This window comes from Rattus rattus, chromosome 16 (assembly GCF_011064425.1).
Source record: "Rattus rattus isolate New Zealand chromosome 16, Rrattus_CSIRO_v1, whole genome shotgun sequence".
NCBI classification, from domain to species: domain Eukaryota; kingdom Metazoa; phylum Chordata; class Mammalia; order Rodentia; family Muridae; genus Rattus; species Rattus rattus.
In genome coordinates, this window is record NC_046169.1 from 23,006,584 (window position 1) to 23,021,104 (window position 14,521).

The window sequence follows — 14,521 nt, forward strand, 5'->3', positions numbered from 1 at the left end:
GCTGAGGCTAAACTCATCTAGTAACCCAGATAGGTCTTGTACATATGATATGCCCTAGGCTGGCCTTGAGTTCACCATGTAGCCCATGCTAGCCTTGAGCTCACTCTGTGTCCCTGGTTGACCTAAAACTTGTAATGATGTTCAGGCTGGCCTTGAACTTGAGACATAGGGAAGGCTGCCTTGAACGCCCTCTGTAGCCCCGGCTAGCCTTTTGCTCTGATCTCCGTCCTGCAAGGATTGAAGGTATACACTACTGTGTCGAGCTTGACTGTTTATCTTATAACTACTAAGTCTCTACATTAATACCAGTTAGTCACAATGTTCTGCTAAGAATCCCACCCGTTCCTAGCATTGCTTGGTACCCCCAGAGCCCAGTGTTTTGCATTTGTTTCAAAGCAATCCTGTATCCTGGGATCACATTCTAGGGTTGCTTTTATCCTCTCCTTTCCACAGTCTCTGTCAGACTCCTGGACACTGGCAGATTTCAACCACAGTCGTTTCACAGGATACCAACAGTGATCTTGTGGTTCTTTGTTCTCCAACAGGAGCAGCTTCCAAGTCCGTGTCTCTGAGTTCTGATGAACTACCCAGGATGCAGACAGAGAGGCCAGGCTTTCTGATGTCTGGTCTCCTACCTGTGGCTTTCCTGTGTAGCCAGGACTCCCACCTGCCTGGGCAGCTGTCTTTTCTTAGTCTTGTCCTGGTGAGGAGGCTCCCAAAATATATAACTGCGTTTCAGGGAAGATGTTCCAGATGCCCATGGACACCATGATTTTATTCTCTGGTTCTCCATCTTTCAGTCACCAGTTCCTGATCCAGTGTCAATAGAAAGAAAGTGGATCTTTTGAATTTTTTTTTTTTTTTAGATTTGAGACTCTATGCTACTAATTTTCCCAACTCTGTGACCAAATGCCAGACAAAAGCAACTTTTAAAAGGAAGGGTTTGGAGTATGCAGTGTGTCATGCCCATGGGTGTATGAGGTTCCTGGTCACACTGTATCCAGTCAGAATAGAGATGACGGCTGGTACTTAGCTTACCCTTTCCTTTTTATTGGTACTGAACATGGGGACGTAGCATCCTCCACTTGTGGAGGACAGGCCCTTTCCCCTTCAGTTAAACCTCTCCAGAAATACCTCAGAAGCACACCCTCAGGTGTGTCTCCTAGGTGATTCCAAACCCAGTCAAGTAACATTGAAGATTAACCATCACCTGTTCTCTGGTATACCTTGGATGCTTCAAGATTAATCAATCCCTTCTGCTCCCCTGGAAAGAGCAGATTATGGCCACTGAAATTGGGACAGCCTCTTGATCCACATACAATCCCCCTGCTGTTCCCAGAGTGCAGTGAGAACCACTCTTCATGTGGCAGACACCAAAGTCTTCCCTATGTTTACTAGGATCTGGGATATCCCTAGATGCTTAAGTTCCTTGTTCTTCTGTAGCTAAAAGGCAGCCTTATGAAGAGATACAGAATGGGGAAATTGAAGAAAGAGGACTAGGGCAGTCATCCCTATATACCTTATAGAAGTGGTTCTTAACATGTGGGTTATGATCTCTTTGGAGGTCAAACAACCCTTTCATATGGGTTGCCTAAGAGCATGAGAAATATCAGATACTTATCTTATGATTCATAACCATAGAAAAATTAGGAAGTAGCAAAAAAATTATGGCTTGTGGGACATCACGACATGAGAAACTGTATTGAGGGGTCATGGCATTAGGAAAGTTGACAACCACTAGCTGTGGAAAGTTTGCCAAAAAGAGGTTACTTGCCTATTCATTGATGATCTTGCTTCTTTCTCCCATAGGACACCAGCCATGATTGGCTGCTCGTTTGTGGTCAACAGGAAATTCTTTGGTGAAATTGGCCTGCTGGACCCTGGGATGGATGTGTATGGAGGAGAGAATATTGAACTTGGAATCAAGGTTGGTAACATGCTACCTCTTCCTCCTGATGTGGGTTGGCAACCTCATCCTTGAGGTGTGTTCAAAGGTCCTTACCGCTATTAAGTGCAGTTTTCTTATCCCAGAGCATCCCAGTGAAGATATTTGAACAGAGACATCATCATAAACATCACTATTTCTCGAGTGATGGTGACCTGGGCTTTTCTTCTCTAAAGACTGGGCAGTGTATCTCATGTCTTACTAACCTGCTCTGGACATTAAGTGGAGGGTCTGGTGCTCCCTTGTGTTTAATTTCCTTTAGAAACCAAGTAGTCTCTCAAATTAAAATTTCTACCCTATGTATTTTGATGGTGCCATGGCTAATTTTAACTGTCAACTTGACAATTAAATCTAGAATCAAATCTAGAATCACCTGGGATTCACGAGGCATTTTATAGATCGGGTTGGCTCGTGGGCATGTTTGTGGGGGCTATCTTGATTGTTAATTGATGAAGAAAGACCCAGTCAATTCTGGGAGATGTTTTTCCTTAGGCAAGGGATCACGAACCATGTAAATGAGTTGAAAGTAAGCAAGGAAGGAAGGGAGTATTTGTCCTCTCTCTGCTTTTGACCATGGATATGGTGTGACCGGCTACTTAAGTTCTTGACTTGACTCCACCACCACCCCCTGCAAATTAATGGACTATAGTCTGAAATTGTAAATCAAATAAACCCTTCCTTCCCAATATGATTTTTGTTAAGGTATTGGTCTCAGCACAGAAATGAACCTATAACAACTCTCTACCATATTCCTTTGAGACAGGGTCCTACCCTGAACCTACACTTAGATTAGGTTAGCAAGTCTCAACAAGTCTCCTGTCTTCGTTCCATATATTGCTGGAGTTACAGCCATAGCCAGCTTCCTTCACAGGTGACAGGGATTTGAACTTGTGTCTTCACACTTGCACAAGTGCTCTTGCCTGCCGAGCCCTGTCCCAGTGCCGCTTCGTTTGTTTGTTGTTGTTGTTGTTGTTGTTGTTGTTGTTTTTTCTTTTGAAGACAAGAAGGATTTGAGCATCTCTATATACTCTGATAACAGTAAAGATGAGGGTAAGAGGTTCCATCGGGGAGAAAGCATGAGGGTGGGGTTGAAGCACTGTCTGTGAAGAGAATACAAGTACAGCTGGAAGGATGCCCAGGCTGTGTAGGGCTGTTCTTGGTGACAACAGGACTGGTTGTCAAACCTCGTTAGAAGGATGCTCCTTTGCCCATCCTCATAGGGGTTTTCTTTTACTTTTCTCCTTTTCATTTGACTTGTAGATTGATTAAATGGTTTTGCTGGGTCATCACTGGTGTATAGAAGTTGCATACTTTGAAGGTGTTCAGTTTGTGGTGTCTTGATGTACAGTTTGAAATGATCAGTATCATCACAACCGTAACATGCCCACATCTATTCAGTTGCCGCTGGGGAGAGATGGATTTAAGATCTAATGTCTTAGAAAATTAAGAGGGCCTTGCTTGTTTGTGGCACTAGGGATGGAACCCAGGGTCTAGTGAATGCCAGCCAAGTTTGCTGCCAATCATTAACATCGTTTTGTGTGTAATGAACATATTATAACTCTACATAAGGAAATAAAATGTGTGTAGCATTTTTTTGTATGTCAATGATCATGGAGGTTCCAGGTTCATGTCTAGAATCATTCTTCATCACTCTGCCATCTTATTTGTAGAGGTAGGCTCTCTCAATCAAACCTAGAACTCATCGATGTGCCTAGTGTTGCTAGCTGATGTACTATGGAGTGTCTGCCTCCTCCTTCCATTATAGATGGTCTGTTGCCCCAGATTCCCTGGCATCCACAAATAAAACACACACACACACACACACACACACACACACACACACACACTTATTTTTTAACCTGCCTTATGGCTCAACTGTGGTGTGCTCCTAATCTCCCACAGCTTGCGTGTCTAATCTCCAGCCTGGAGAAGTGGCCTATGGTCTCTCTGCCTGAGATCTCACATAAAAAAAAAAAGAGAGAGAGAGAGAGAGAACAGGACTTAGCATCAGAACCACTCCTACTATAGTTTTCCATGCCCACCTCATATTTACATGGGTTTCTGGGGTTTTGGGGGTCTGAACTCCAGCCCTCGAGCTTGTGAACCAGGTTTGTGTCTTGTATTTTCATCACAGCAACAAAAAGTAGCTAATGTACCCAAGCTTTGTTTTAAGTGAAAGAAATCTCTGAATGCTGTTTGTTTTATGGGTTATATTCTTGAAGCAAAAAAAAAAAAAATTAGCTAAATAATGAATGTACTCTTAAGAAATGGATTCCCTTCCAACCACGTCTGGTGCTGTGGACTTGCTATCCTGGAACTTGGAAAGCTGAACTGAGAAAATTAGGAGTTCAAAAACATCCTAGGTGATAGCAAGAGCTTGCATTTGGAAAGAAGAAAGGGAAGGACAGAGAATGGGATAAAGAATGGGATAAATAAGGAAAGGAAGGAGAAAGAAAAGAAGGAGAGAGGGAGGAAGAAAAGGAAAAGAGAAGCAGGGGAAGGAAAAGAAGGAGAGAGAACAGAGTGGACACAAATAGAGTTTTTGCTCATTGAAAGCATTCACGTATGTCCACAATTTAATTTATAAAAATGACTCGGAAGCCTGGTAGCATGGCATAGTGGGTAAAGGCACATTCTACTGAGCCTGACAACCTGAGTTGGACCTCCAGAACCCACGTGGAATAACAAGAGAGCCACCTCCTGCAAGTTGACTTCTGACCATCCCATGTGAGCGACAGCATGGGCATACTTCAGAAATAAATAAATAATTTTTTAAAAAGAAAAGATCGAATCCCCAGGCCAGTTGGATATTTTGATGTCTGACTTGCTATGCAGTCTACACTTCATGGAAATGTTCGGTATGTGAGCACTGTCTTTTCTTGACATTTTTTTTTCCAACCAGGAGACAGGTCCTTCTGAGATCTTTCTAAGTACCCCGTGAGATCTTCGGTTCCCTCTGAATCCCATCCTCGGTGTGTAAGAGGCCTCAGAACAGAAAGTCTTCCTAGGTCAGAAAGCTAGTAGCTGAGTTGACTCCTGAGTGGTGTTGTCCGTGCAAAGCAGCCAGCAGCCTGGGACTAAAGCAATTGACGGAGTGACTAGGTCCAAGGCAACCAAAACCATAAACTGCTCAGGACTTAGAAAGGAAATGAGATTGGAACTTGTGGTTTTCTGGACAGTGTTAATTAGAAAGTGTTAGTGAAGTTCTTATATTGTATGTGTGCGTGTGTGCTTATATATATGTCTGTGTGTATATGTCTGTGTCTATCTCTATGTGTATGTGTTTCTGTGTGTATGTATATATGTGTGTCTCTGTGTGTATTCCTGTGTGTATACATGTGCATGTGTTTGTGTGTATATATATATCATATATTTGTGATGTATATGTGTGCAAATTTAAGTGTGAATGCATGGACGTGTGTATGTGCTGTGTGTGTATTTGTATATATGTGTGTATGTGTGTCTCTATGTGTATATATATGACTCGGTGTATATGTTTCTCTCTATATATACATGTTTATATATGTATATATGTATGTTGTGTCTGTGTATCTGTAGAGGTTAGGGGAAACTTACAGGAGTTGATTCTCACCTTCTATCCTGTGGGGTTCTAGAGATGTAACTCAGGTTGCTAGACTTGGACTACCTATTAAACCATCTCACCAGCCCACATGTCCAAGTCCTAAGAAAAGAAGAGAAGAGACAAGTAACTTTTAAATAATGTAAAATCAAATTTATATTTTTACTTTTCCACTGTATTACATAGTTTCCAGAGAAAACATATAATCATATATCAGAAATCCTACAATCAATATAGGAACATCACTGAGCCTTGCTCTGCAGCTGTCCCTAAGGGGATACAGAGAGATGGTCACTTTCAGACTACCAGAAAACGGAAGTCTAGTGTGTCGTTTTCCTTAACTTAGGAACCTAAAGAACCATTTCCAACAGCTCCTCCAGTGTTAAATCTCATGGACTTTAGCAAAGACAGCATATTCAAGCCACTATATAAGTGTTTACAATCGTGTATGTGCTTTTGTATGTGCATATATACCTGATGTGTACCTCTAATAAACACACACACACACACACACACACACACACACACACACACACACACAAACCCTGCCTCAAGAGAACTTTCCAAGACAAGGAAAAGCTGTCATCATTTGTAGAGTACAATGGATTCTCTTGGGGTAGAGTCTCTACAATTCTGTAGACTTAAGTTTTATCTATCTATCTATCTATCTATCTATCTATCTATCTACCTACCTACCTACCTACCTACCTACATACATACATACATACATACATACCTATTATTGGGTGTGAGAGAGTAAGGTATATGAGTTGTGATATATGCATGGAGATCTGAAGACAACTTTCAGGAGTTAGCTCTCTCCTTCCATCATGTAGGTGCCAGAGGTCAAAGTAAGTCACCAGCTTTGACAGCAAGCATCTTGACCTACTGAGCCATCCCACTGTCCCCTAAAGTTGAATTCTATAGCATTTGGATATTCTGTCTATCCTGAGTAAATAAGTGGATCTTGATTACTTCACTTTAATTGCTTTTTCCCCTTCGAGGTAGATTGGAAAAGAAGAGCTTAGTCAATATATATTTGAGTTCATTTCCTCTCTTTTAATTCAAGACTGTCTTAGAAAAATGTGAAACACACACACACACACACACACACAAATAAAACAGTATGATGAATCCAAGTGCATGAATTATTCAAGTTAAATGAATGCCATTTTGCTATATGTTTGGGATTTTTTTATTATTTTAGTAACTTCCTGGTATGTTAAAAGCAAATTCTCAGACATGAATCTAAAGCTACTTTTGGCTCTCTGCTAACAAGATGAAGACTTTCTTAAAACATAATAGACTTGATGTACTATGACACTTAACAAGATTTAATATTCATATTTTCGTAAAAATATTTCTCAAAATGCTGTCAGATTTTTCTCAAAAAAGCACATTATTTTAACACTTGATTTGTTCAACTAAGACGTCACCCAAGGTCTGCCTACACATCTTACTTTCCTTGATGTCTCTTAAGTATCTTTTAATCCCTTCCCTGTATGGTTACATGCCGTTCACTCTTTAAAGGTTTCTTTTAATCATATGTCTGTGTGTGGACACACGCGTGTGCGTGCAGGTGGCTACGGAGGCCAGAAGAAGGCGGCGGCTCCCTCAAAGCTGGAGTTGCAGGTGGTTCTGAGCTGCCAACATGGATGCTGGGAACCAGTCTTGGGTCCTCCATTTAACAACTGAATCATTTCTCCAACTCCACTTATCTTTATGATTTTTAAAGGCACAGTCATTTATAAAGGTTTACATAATCTAGATTTGGTAAACTAATTCCTCTGGGCATCTGTAACTTGTGACTCTAATCTCTACTCTAAATAGTAAGAAGACAGAGAAAGGATTTTGCCTGCTGTTTTTGTTTCTGTTTCTATGCTAGACATCAACCATAAAACTCCACCCTGGCCACATCCCAAGCTCTTAGATACAGAAAGCTGATTCTGGCCATTCCTGACACCCATGCCTCCCCCCTGTTCTCTCTACTTCCTATTTGCATCCTTGTCTCCCTCTCTTTCTCACTTTGTTTTTGTCTTAGTCTTTGTTCTATGACTGTGAAGGGCTGCTGTGGCCACAGTGACTCTTTAACAGAAATCGTTTAGTTGGGGCCGGCTTACAGTTTCACACATTTAGTCCCTTGTCACTACGACAGGCAGCATGCCAGCACACAGGCAGACGTGGTGATGGAGAAGGAGCTGGGAGTTAGATCCACAGGCTATAGGAAGAGAGAGACACTGGGCCTGGCTTGTTCTTTTGAAACCTCAAAGCCCACCCCACCCCACCCCCATTGACCCACTTCCTCCAACAAGGCCATGCCTCCTAATCCTTCTCAAGTAGTGCCACTCCATAATGACTAATATACGAGCCTATGGGGACCATTCTCATTCAAACCACCACAGTTCTTTACTCCTTTCACCCTTTCTTCATGCTTTCTTTCCCTTGTTTTTTCTCCCTCCCTCTCTCCTTCTTACCTCTCACTTCCTTTTTTTTCTACCCTCCTGCCTTTCTTTCTCTCTCTCTCCTGTCCTCCTATTTCTCCCTCCATTTCTTCTCTTCCCCCCCTCCCTCATTTACTTCTGTTCCTTTCTCCCTCTTTCTCCTTCTCTCCCTCCCATCCTTGTAGGTTATAACTTAAGGATAATAACTTTATCTGTTCCCATTCTAGCTCTCAAACAATTAACACAAAGAGCTCTTAAGTTCATTAACAAGCTTTAAGCACGGTGACTGGATAGATACTTATCTAGTCTAACCCTCTAAGCTATCTACTTGCCAGCCAAAGGCTCTATGTTACATACAGTTTGAGTCACACCCTGGCTTGCTCTGTTACACGTGTCATGTCAAATCTTTTGGTGGCTTGTTCATCAAGACTCCTAGACCTTGTGCTCCATGGCTACCTCCTTTCCTCTTCCTGGGATTAGAGCTCATACCTTCTCTGCCCACCCATTGATTGGCTCCTTATTAACCAATCAGATAACTAGGGAGCATTCTTCATACCACATTGACAATGGAGATGGTTCAACAATCCTGATACTGCTAGCATCTGGATTGTAAATAGAGCTCTGGGCACAAAAATAAGCATCCGAAACACAGAACCATCCCCCAACACTTCCTTGCCAGCAAACCGTAGATGATGCTGTGCATTTCCGGTCCCACACCTTAGCGGAACTCACACGGTTGCCGCTGTCCTGTTTCAGTGGTGTTAAGATTCAAAGCTAGGCTCGGGCGCTGTCAGCTTGACTTATGCATTATAAAACTCCTCATCAACCTTTCACCTAATTAATGGTGGCAGCAGCGCCAGCATCTTCCCCTACATCCATTATTTCATTAGTGCCCGGGAAATGGTTATTTTCTTTTTTTTTTTAAGAAATCTATATTCATTCTGCACCTCTAAGCTGTAACTCTTCATCAAAAAGCTTTCCTCTTCAGGTGTTTGGGTAGCTAAAATACACACCTGAAGCCAGAAAAAGCTCGGTAAATGCTCATTCTTTCTTCGTTCTTAAACGTTTTTAGAAAAATGCTGGTTCTGTGACAACTTCTAAAGTTGACCAAAGAGGTCATTTATTTCTCTAGTAATATGGCATCATTTTTTTTTCAAAATATACTTTTTATGTGTCTGAATCCATTATAGCCATTTCCCCGTCTTATATGTATTTTTATGAAGGTATAATTTAATATAATAAAGCCATAGCGAGGGGTTGGGGATTTAGCTCAGTGGTAGAACGCTTGCCTAGCAATCGCAAGGCCTGGGTTCGGTCCCCAGCTCGAAAAAAAAAAAAAAAGCCATAGCGATTGTCAGCCTTGAGTGGAGGGTTCCCACATTTGCATAAACCTCTACAATCACCTAGCAATGTGGCATCGAATGTAATCTGCCTGAGAAGAGCCTCCCTCGGGTCATCGTTCGTTCTTCTTCCCCAGACCCTTCCATCTAGGCTGCTGTGCTCTGACACTCCGTGCCACAGATGAATGAAAACGATGCCAGAACCCCATGAAAATGGCATCGGAGCGTTTCGACTGTGTGGTGGCCAGACTTAGACTGAAGTCGAGTCTCTGGGGTTCCTCCATGCCGTTTCTGTGTGAAACAGGCAGCTCCTTTTAAAAAACGGGGTCTCCCTTTGCAGACCGGGTTGGCTTTGGATGCACGTGAATCCACATGGCTCTGCTCCCTGAGCTAGGATTAAATGGGGCGCACCACCATACCCAGCTTCGCTCCTTTTTGCCATTGTTTAATTCATTATTATTGAACGGCTGCGTATGGGGTATCAGCATGCGTTTGTGAACTCGGTTCTCTCCTTTCGCCTCTATGTGGGTTAGGGCGACTGAACCAGGGTTGTCAGGCTATCCTAGGCAACACCCTTACCCACTAAGCCAGCTCCACCGTCCCTCCGTGGCGCACTCTTTGACTTCGCTCAAGTAAATTCCTAGGGATGGGATACCTGGGACGTTAAAGGATGCCAGTTTAATATTTTAGGGAACCATCAGTCGAGTCTTCTAAATCTACAATTTTTAAGACAAGCATGGTGGTGCATTCCTATAATTCCACCACTCGGGAGTAGGGCAAGAAAACCATTAGAGCTTATATGCTGGTCAACCTAGCATAATGGGTAGCCTCCAGGTCAGTGACACGCTCCGTCTCAAATAAAACAAGGAGGATGCTCCTGAGGAAGAACAACTGAAGTTGACCCTTCTGGCCTCCATATGTAGGTACACACCCAGGAATACTCACATTTATGAGAACAAATATGTAAAAGTCCCATTGGTGAGCACTAGTCTTGGCTTCAACAGACAGTATGGGCTACTAAGAAATCTGTGACTTTAATCCCTGCTGATCTCGTTTTACAGGTTACAACAATGGGATGGACAGACATCAAGTAATTGTCCAAGACAACTCAGAACTCAACCCAAAGGTCCTTAGAGTTTCCCATGAACCTTTTGAAATCTCATCTTTTCACTACTGGGGTAACTATAGCAACACTGTTGATAGACAGTGATGTCATCATCTAGTACAGTGGAACGCAACCCCTTTTGGGGGTCACGTGTCAGTTATCCTGCACATCAGATATTTACATTACGATTCATAACAGTAGCAAAATCACAGTTATGAAGTAATTACAAAATAGCTTTATGGTTGGGGGCCACCACAGCACGAGGACCTGTACTAAAGGATTGCAGTGTTAGAATGGGGACCACTGCTCTAGTAGATACTCAGGATTTTGCTTGGATAAAATATGTCTCCTAAAACAATTCCATTTGTAATAGATACGGTGTTGGCAACCTGCCATATCCATGCATGGCTCCAGAGACTCGGACCTGACTAGGCTGGTGAAGGAATAAAATGGCAAACAAAGAGAAACACGGGAAAGCTGAGGCCTGCTAGATTGGGATCTCTGCTAGAGAAACTGCAGCACCCCAGAAACTCACCCTGTTCGTTGTATTGAGTTGAACAGGGAGGTAGAGTATTACACACAGGTAGGCAAGGAGGCGGGGTTTATGCAATGCGGCTGAGCAAGGAGGTAGGCAAGGAGGCGGGGTTTATGCAATGCGGCTGAGCAAGGAGTCAGGTTTAGCTAACCTTGGTAGGAGCCATCTCTATAGGGACCAGTCCACAGGCTGTAAATAAGTGGGAAGAGAAAGAAAGCTACTGCGGACATTCATTTTCTGTGTGCACTATTAAAATTCGCATGCTGACTAGGAAGGAAGGCTTTGCCATGTCTCTCTGAGCCTTACCCCTGTGGGGAAGACTTTTCCGTTCTTCCGTGAGTTTGAGGTGCTGGATGTATAACAGGGTTGTGCCCAGCTCAACAACACACATTTGCCTAGGATTTCGTTCACTCCAGGCTTTCTCCTATCCCTAATCTTCATGTACATACATACACAGGCATAGACCATACTCCCTCCATCACACAAACACTTCCTGCCACACACACACTCTCCTATGTGAGAACTGTAGTTATGTAATAAACAAAAAATGCATTTGAGATGGCATGAAATTGGATTTCCTCATCCATAAATTGTGTGATGTTTATGTCTAAGCTATAGTTCAAGAAATGGTACTGCTCTGTTGATATTTTTATAAATGGTGTCTAATGTGTTTCTATTAAGAGGAGATCCATTTGCTCTGCCAGAATGTGTTATCATAATAGCCACACCATTTACTCTACCGCTTGAAAATTATGTGGGTTATTCTGTTTGGAATTTTACTCGCCTACTCCCGGGCCTGCCAGATTCGATCATAAATGATCGTGGACGTCTGTGAGTTATTTTATAAGAAGCATCCATCTACTTTTACAACTCCAGAAACTCTGTCACTCTTATTCACATCCTCGGGAATAAAGCAGTAATTTGATTCTCTGTAAACGTGAGCTGGAATTTATACCATTCCCTCCACTCAAGACGTCAGTGACGGAGGGGAGATTTATACCTGCGTTTCCGAGCCAGAGGAGTAAAAGGTGGTGTCCTTGCGTGTTTCTTATTATTTTTCCCTATCCCTAGAAAAATGGGAAATGCTACTCAGACTGTCACTGACCTGTTTTGGATAAAACTTTTATTTCCTGTTGGTGTAACTGCTGTTGAATGCACACCACAAGGAGCAGTAAATATTCAGAACTCTCCTCTGTGGCTCTCCATGGACTGGAACATTTATACCTGTGAAAGTGCTCTAGGTGTTCTGGTGGGCTCATGCCCCAGGAGACTGCCAGTCCAACGGTTTAAAAGGCCCAGAGCTTCCTCAACAAAGCAGAGGAATGCCCAAGAGCTCCATGGGTATTTGGTTCTCCTTAGAGAAGCCAACCAGATCCATCTGTGGTGTTCTGTTTTTTGGTTCATGGAGAATTACATGTCTGAGAAATATGCTTCTTCTTCTCATCCATTCCTGAGAATGAGGGAAGATGCCTGTCATGGTGTGACTATGAAATGTCCCCCATAGGCTCATAGTTTTGAATATTTGGTCACTGGCTGGTTGTACTGTATGGAGGGTTGTGGAACATTTAGGACAGGGGACCTAGGTCACTAGGGGTAAGCCTTGGAGGTGACAGGCTTCCCTGATGCCCACCTAAGGGTTTTTTCCTACTCCATTAGAAGTAGAAGTCATGAGCCATTCCTTCTTTATGGTGATCTGTCAGATATTTCGACATAGTGAGAAGTCGTGCCTACAGTACCCATGTCAACTGTCTAAGGTCCTGGGGAAAGACCAAGGCTATTTGTGCTTAGAACTGAGGATCCTCCCAGTATTATATTACTCAGTTAAGTTCCTAGTCTGCTTTTTACTTTTTAAACTGTGCAACAAAGTCTCCCTAAGTAGCCTAGGTTGGCCTTGAACTCCCCATATAGCCCAGTCTGGACTTGAACTCACTCTGTAGCCCAGGGTGGCTTTGAACTCACTGTGTAGCTCAGGCTGGCCTTGAACTCACCGAGTAGCCCAGGATGCTGTAAGCCTCTTTAGTAGCTGGGATGGCAGGCTTGAACCACTAGACCTGGTTCATTCCTCTTCTTGAATCCCAGCCTCCCTCCTTGAACTGTGGTCATGGTGACATCTCATGGGTTCATGGTCTACCAAAAGTGACATGAGAATAATTATAACGGAGAGTGAATGCTTCTTCTGCAAATCAGAATGAAATTCTGTCCAGTCTTCTTCCTGGCTCCTGGTGGTGAGCATGCATAATCTTTTGTACTCCTGTCTTGCAGCAATGTTCCCCCTTGTCTGCTTCTGTGGTCACAGGTCAATCCCCCACATGTTTTTGTCTTCTCTTTTCTGGTGGTTTGAATGACAAATGTGTCCCATAGGCTCATGTGTTTGAACACTTGGTCTCCAGCAGGTAAAGCTATTTGGGGAGGTTATCGATTATTGAAGAGGTACAGCCTTTGTGGAAGAAGTACAACACTAGGGATGACTTTGAGCACTATTTATAGCCCCACCCCTGTAGCCGGACTTTGGCTACTCTGTGTGTTCTTTTTCTACTACCTTTCTCCACCTCTTTCAACCTCCTAATACTAGATAGAAAAGAAAAAAAAAAGGATAGAGGAAAAACGAGGTGATGCTATTGTTAGACCACTTCCTGTTTATTAGGGGTGTCAAGTTCCTTGGGACACGTTTGATCTTCGCCATCAGGCTATCTAATTTCGTCTTCTTTGCATATGGCTACTTAACAAACCACAAGCAACAGCAACCAACCAGCAAAATCTCCCCAACCTCTCAGTGGCCTAGCATTTATAGACTCTCTGAAAATTTCCCAGGATTCCAATCATCAGACAATGGCAGAAACTATCTGCAGTTGGCAAAAGTGTGCCTCTACGAGAGCATGAGGCAAATCGTAATCATGAGCTGTGAAGCAGCCCCATAGCCCCACACCTTGGATTAAAACAAGAACTATGGCATTTGTGTGCTTTTAAAAGAAACCAAAAAGTTCTCACTACACAGCCCACTTCCTGTTCTTTCTCTCTGCATCCTGTGTGCGGATGGAAATGTCACCAGCCAGTTTCCTCACCAGCCAGCTTCCTGAAACAAAGAGCTAAAGCAATCCCTTCCTTTGTAAGTTGACTTTGGTCATGGCGTTTTACCACAGGAACAGAAAAGGAACAAACACATCTTCCCATCAGGATGCCCGTCATACTGGATGAGGCCAACCGTAACAGCAATTTTCACTCACCTGAAGTAATTGTCATCTCCTAGACTGTCTGCTAACTGAGGCCTAGTCCTGGAAGCGTCTAGCCTCTGTACAATCTAATCTAGGCCTAGAATGTTGTCAGCCTCTGAGACTTACTCTGAATAATGCCACCCTTTCTATTTCTTTTTGTTTGTTTGTTTGTTTTGTTTTGTTTTTGTTTTGTTTTTCCTGGACTCTGATTGGCTGATTCAATTCAGCTGTTCTGGCTGAACCTCCTTTCCAAGCTGACCGATTCAGTCTGGATTCTCTCAGCTTCTGACTGAATTGCTTTGCTTGGCCTCATACTAACTCTGGCAATCTGTTCTAATCCTCTGTCTCTCCTTCTCATTCTCT

At 43.0% G+C, this 14,521-nt stretch overlaps 1 protein-coding gene across 1 annotated transcript in view; it reads left to right on the forward strand.

Annotated features, from left to right (window-relative positions):
- The window catches only part of Galnt17 (polypeptide N-acetylgalactosaminyltransferase 17), a 447,965-nt gene that overhangs the window by 357,146 nt on the left and 76,298 nt on the right, over positions 1-14,521 (forward strand). The window contains 1 exon segment of the mRNA XM_032886477.1: positions 1,810-1,927. Within this exon segment, the coding sequence (XP_032742368.1) occupies positions 1,810-1,927 (118 nt within the window).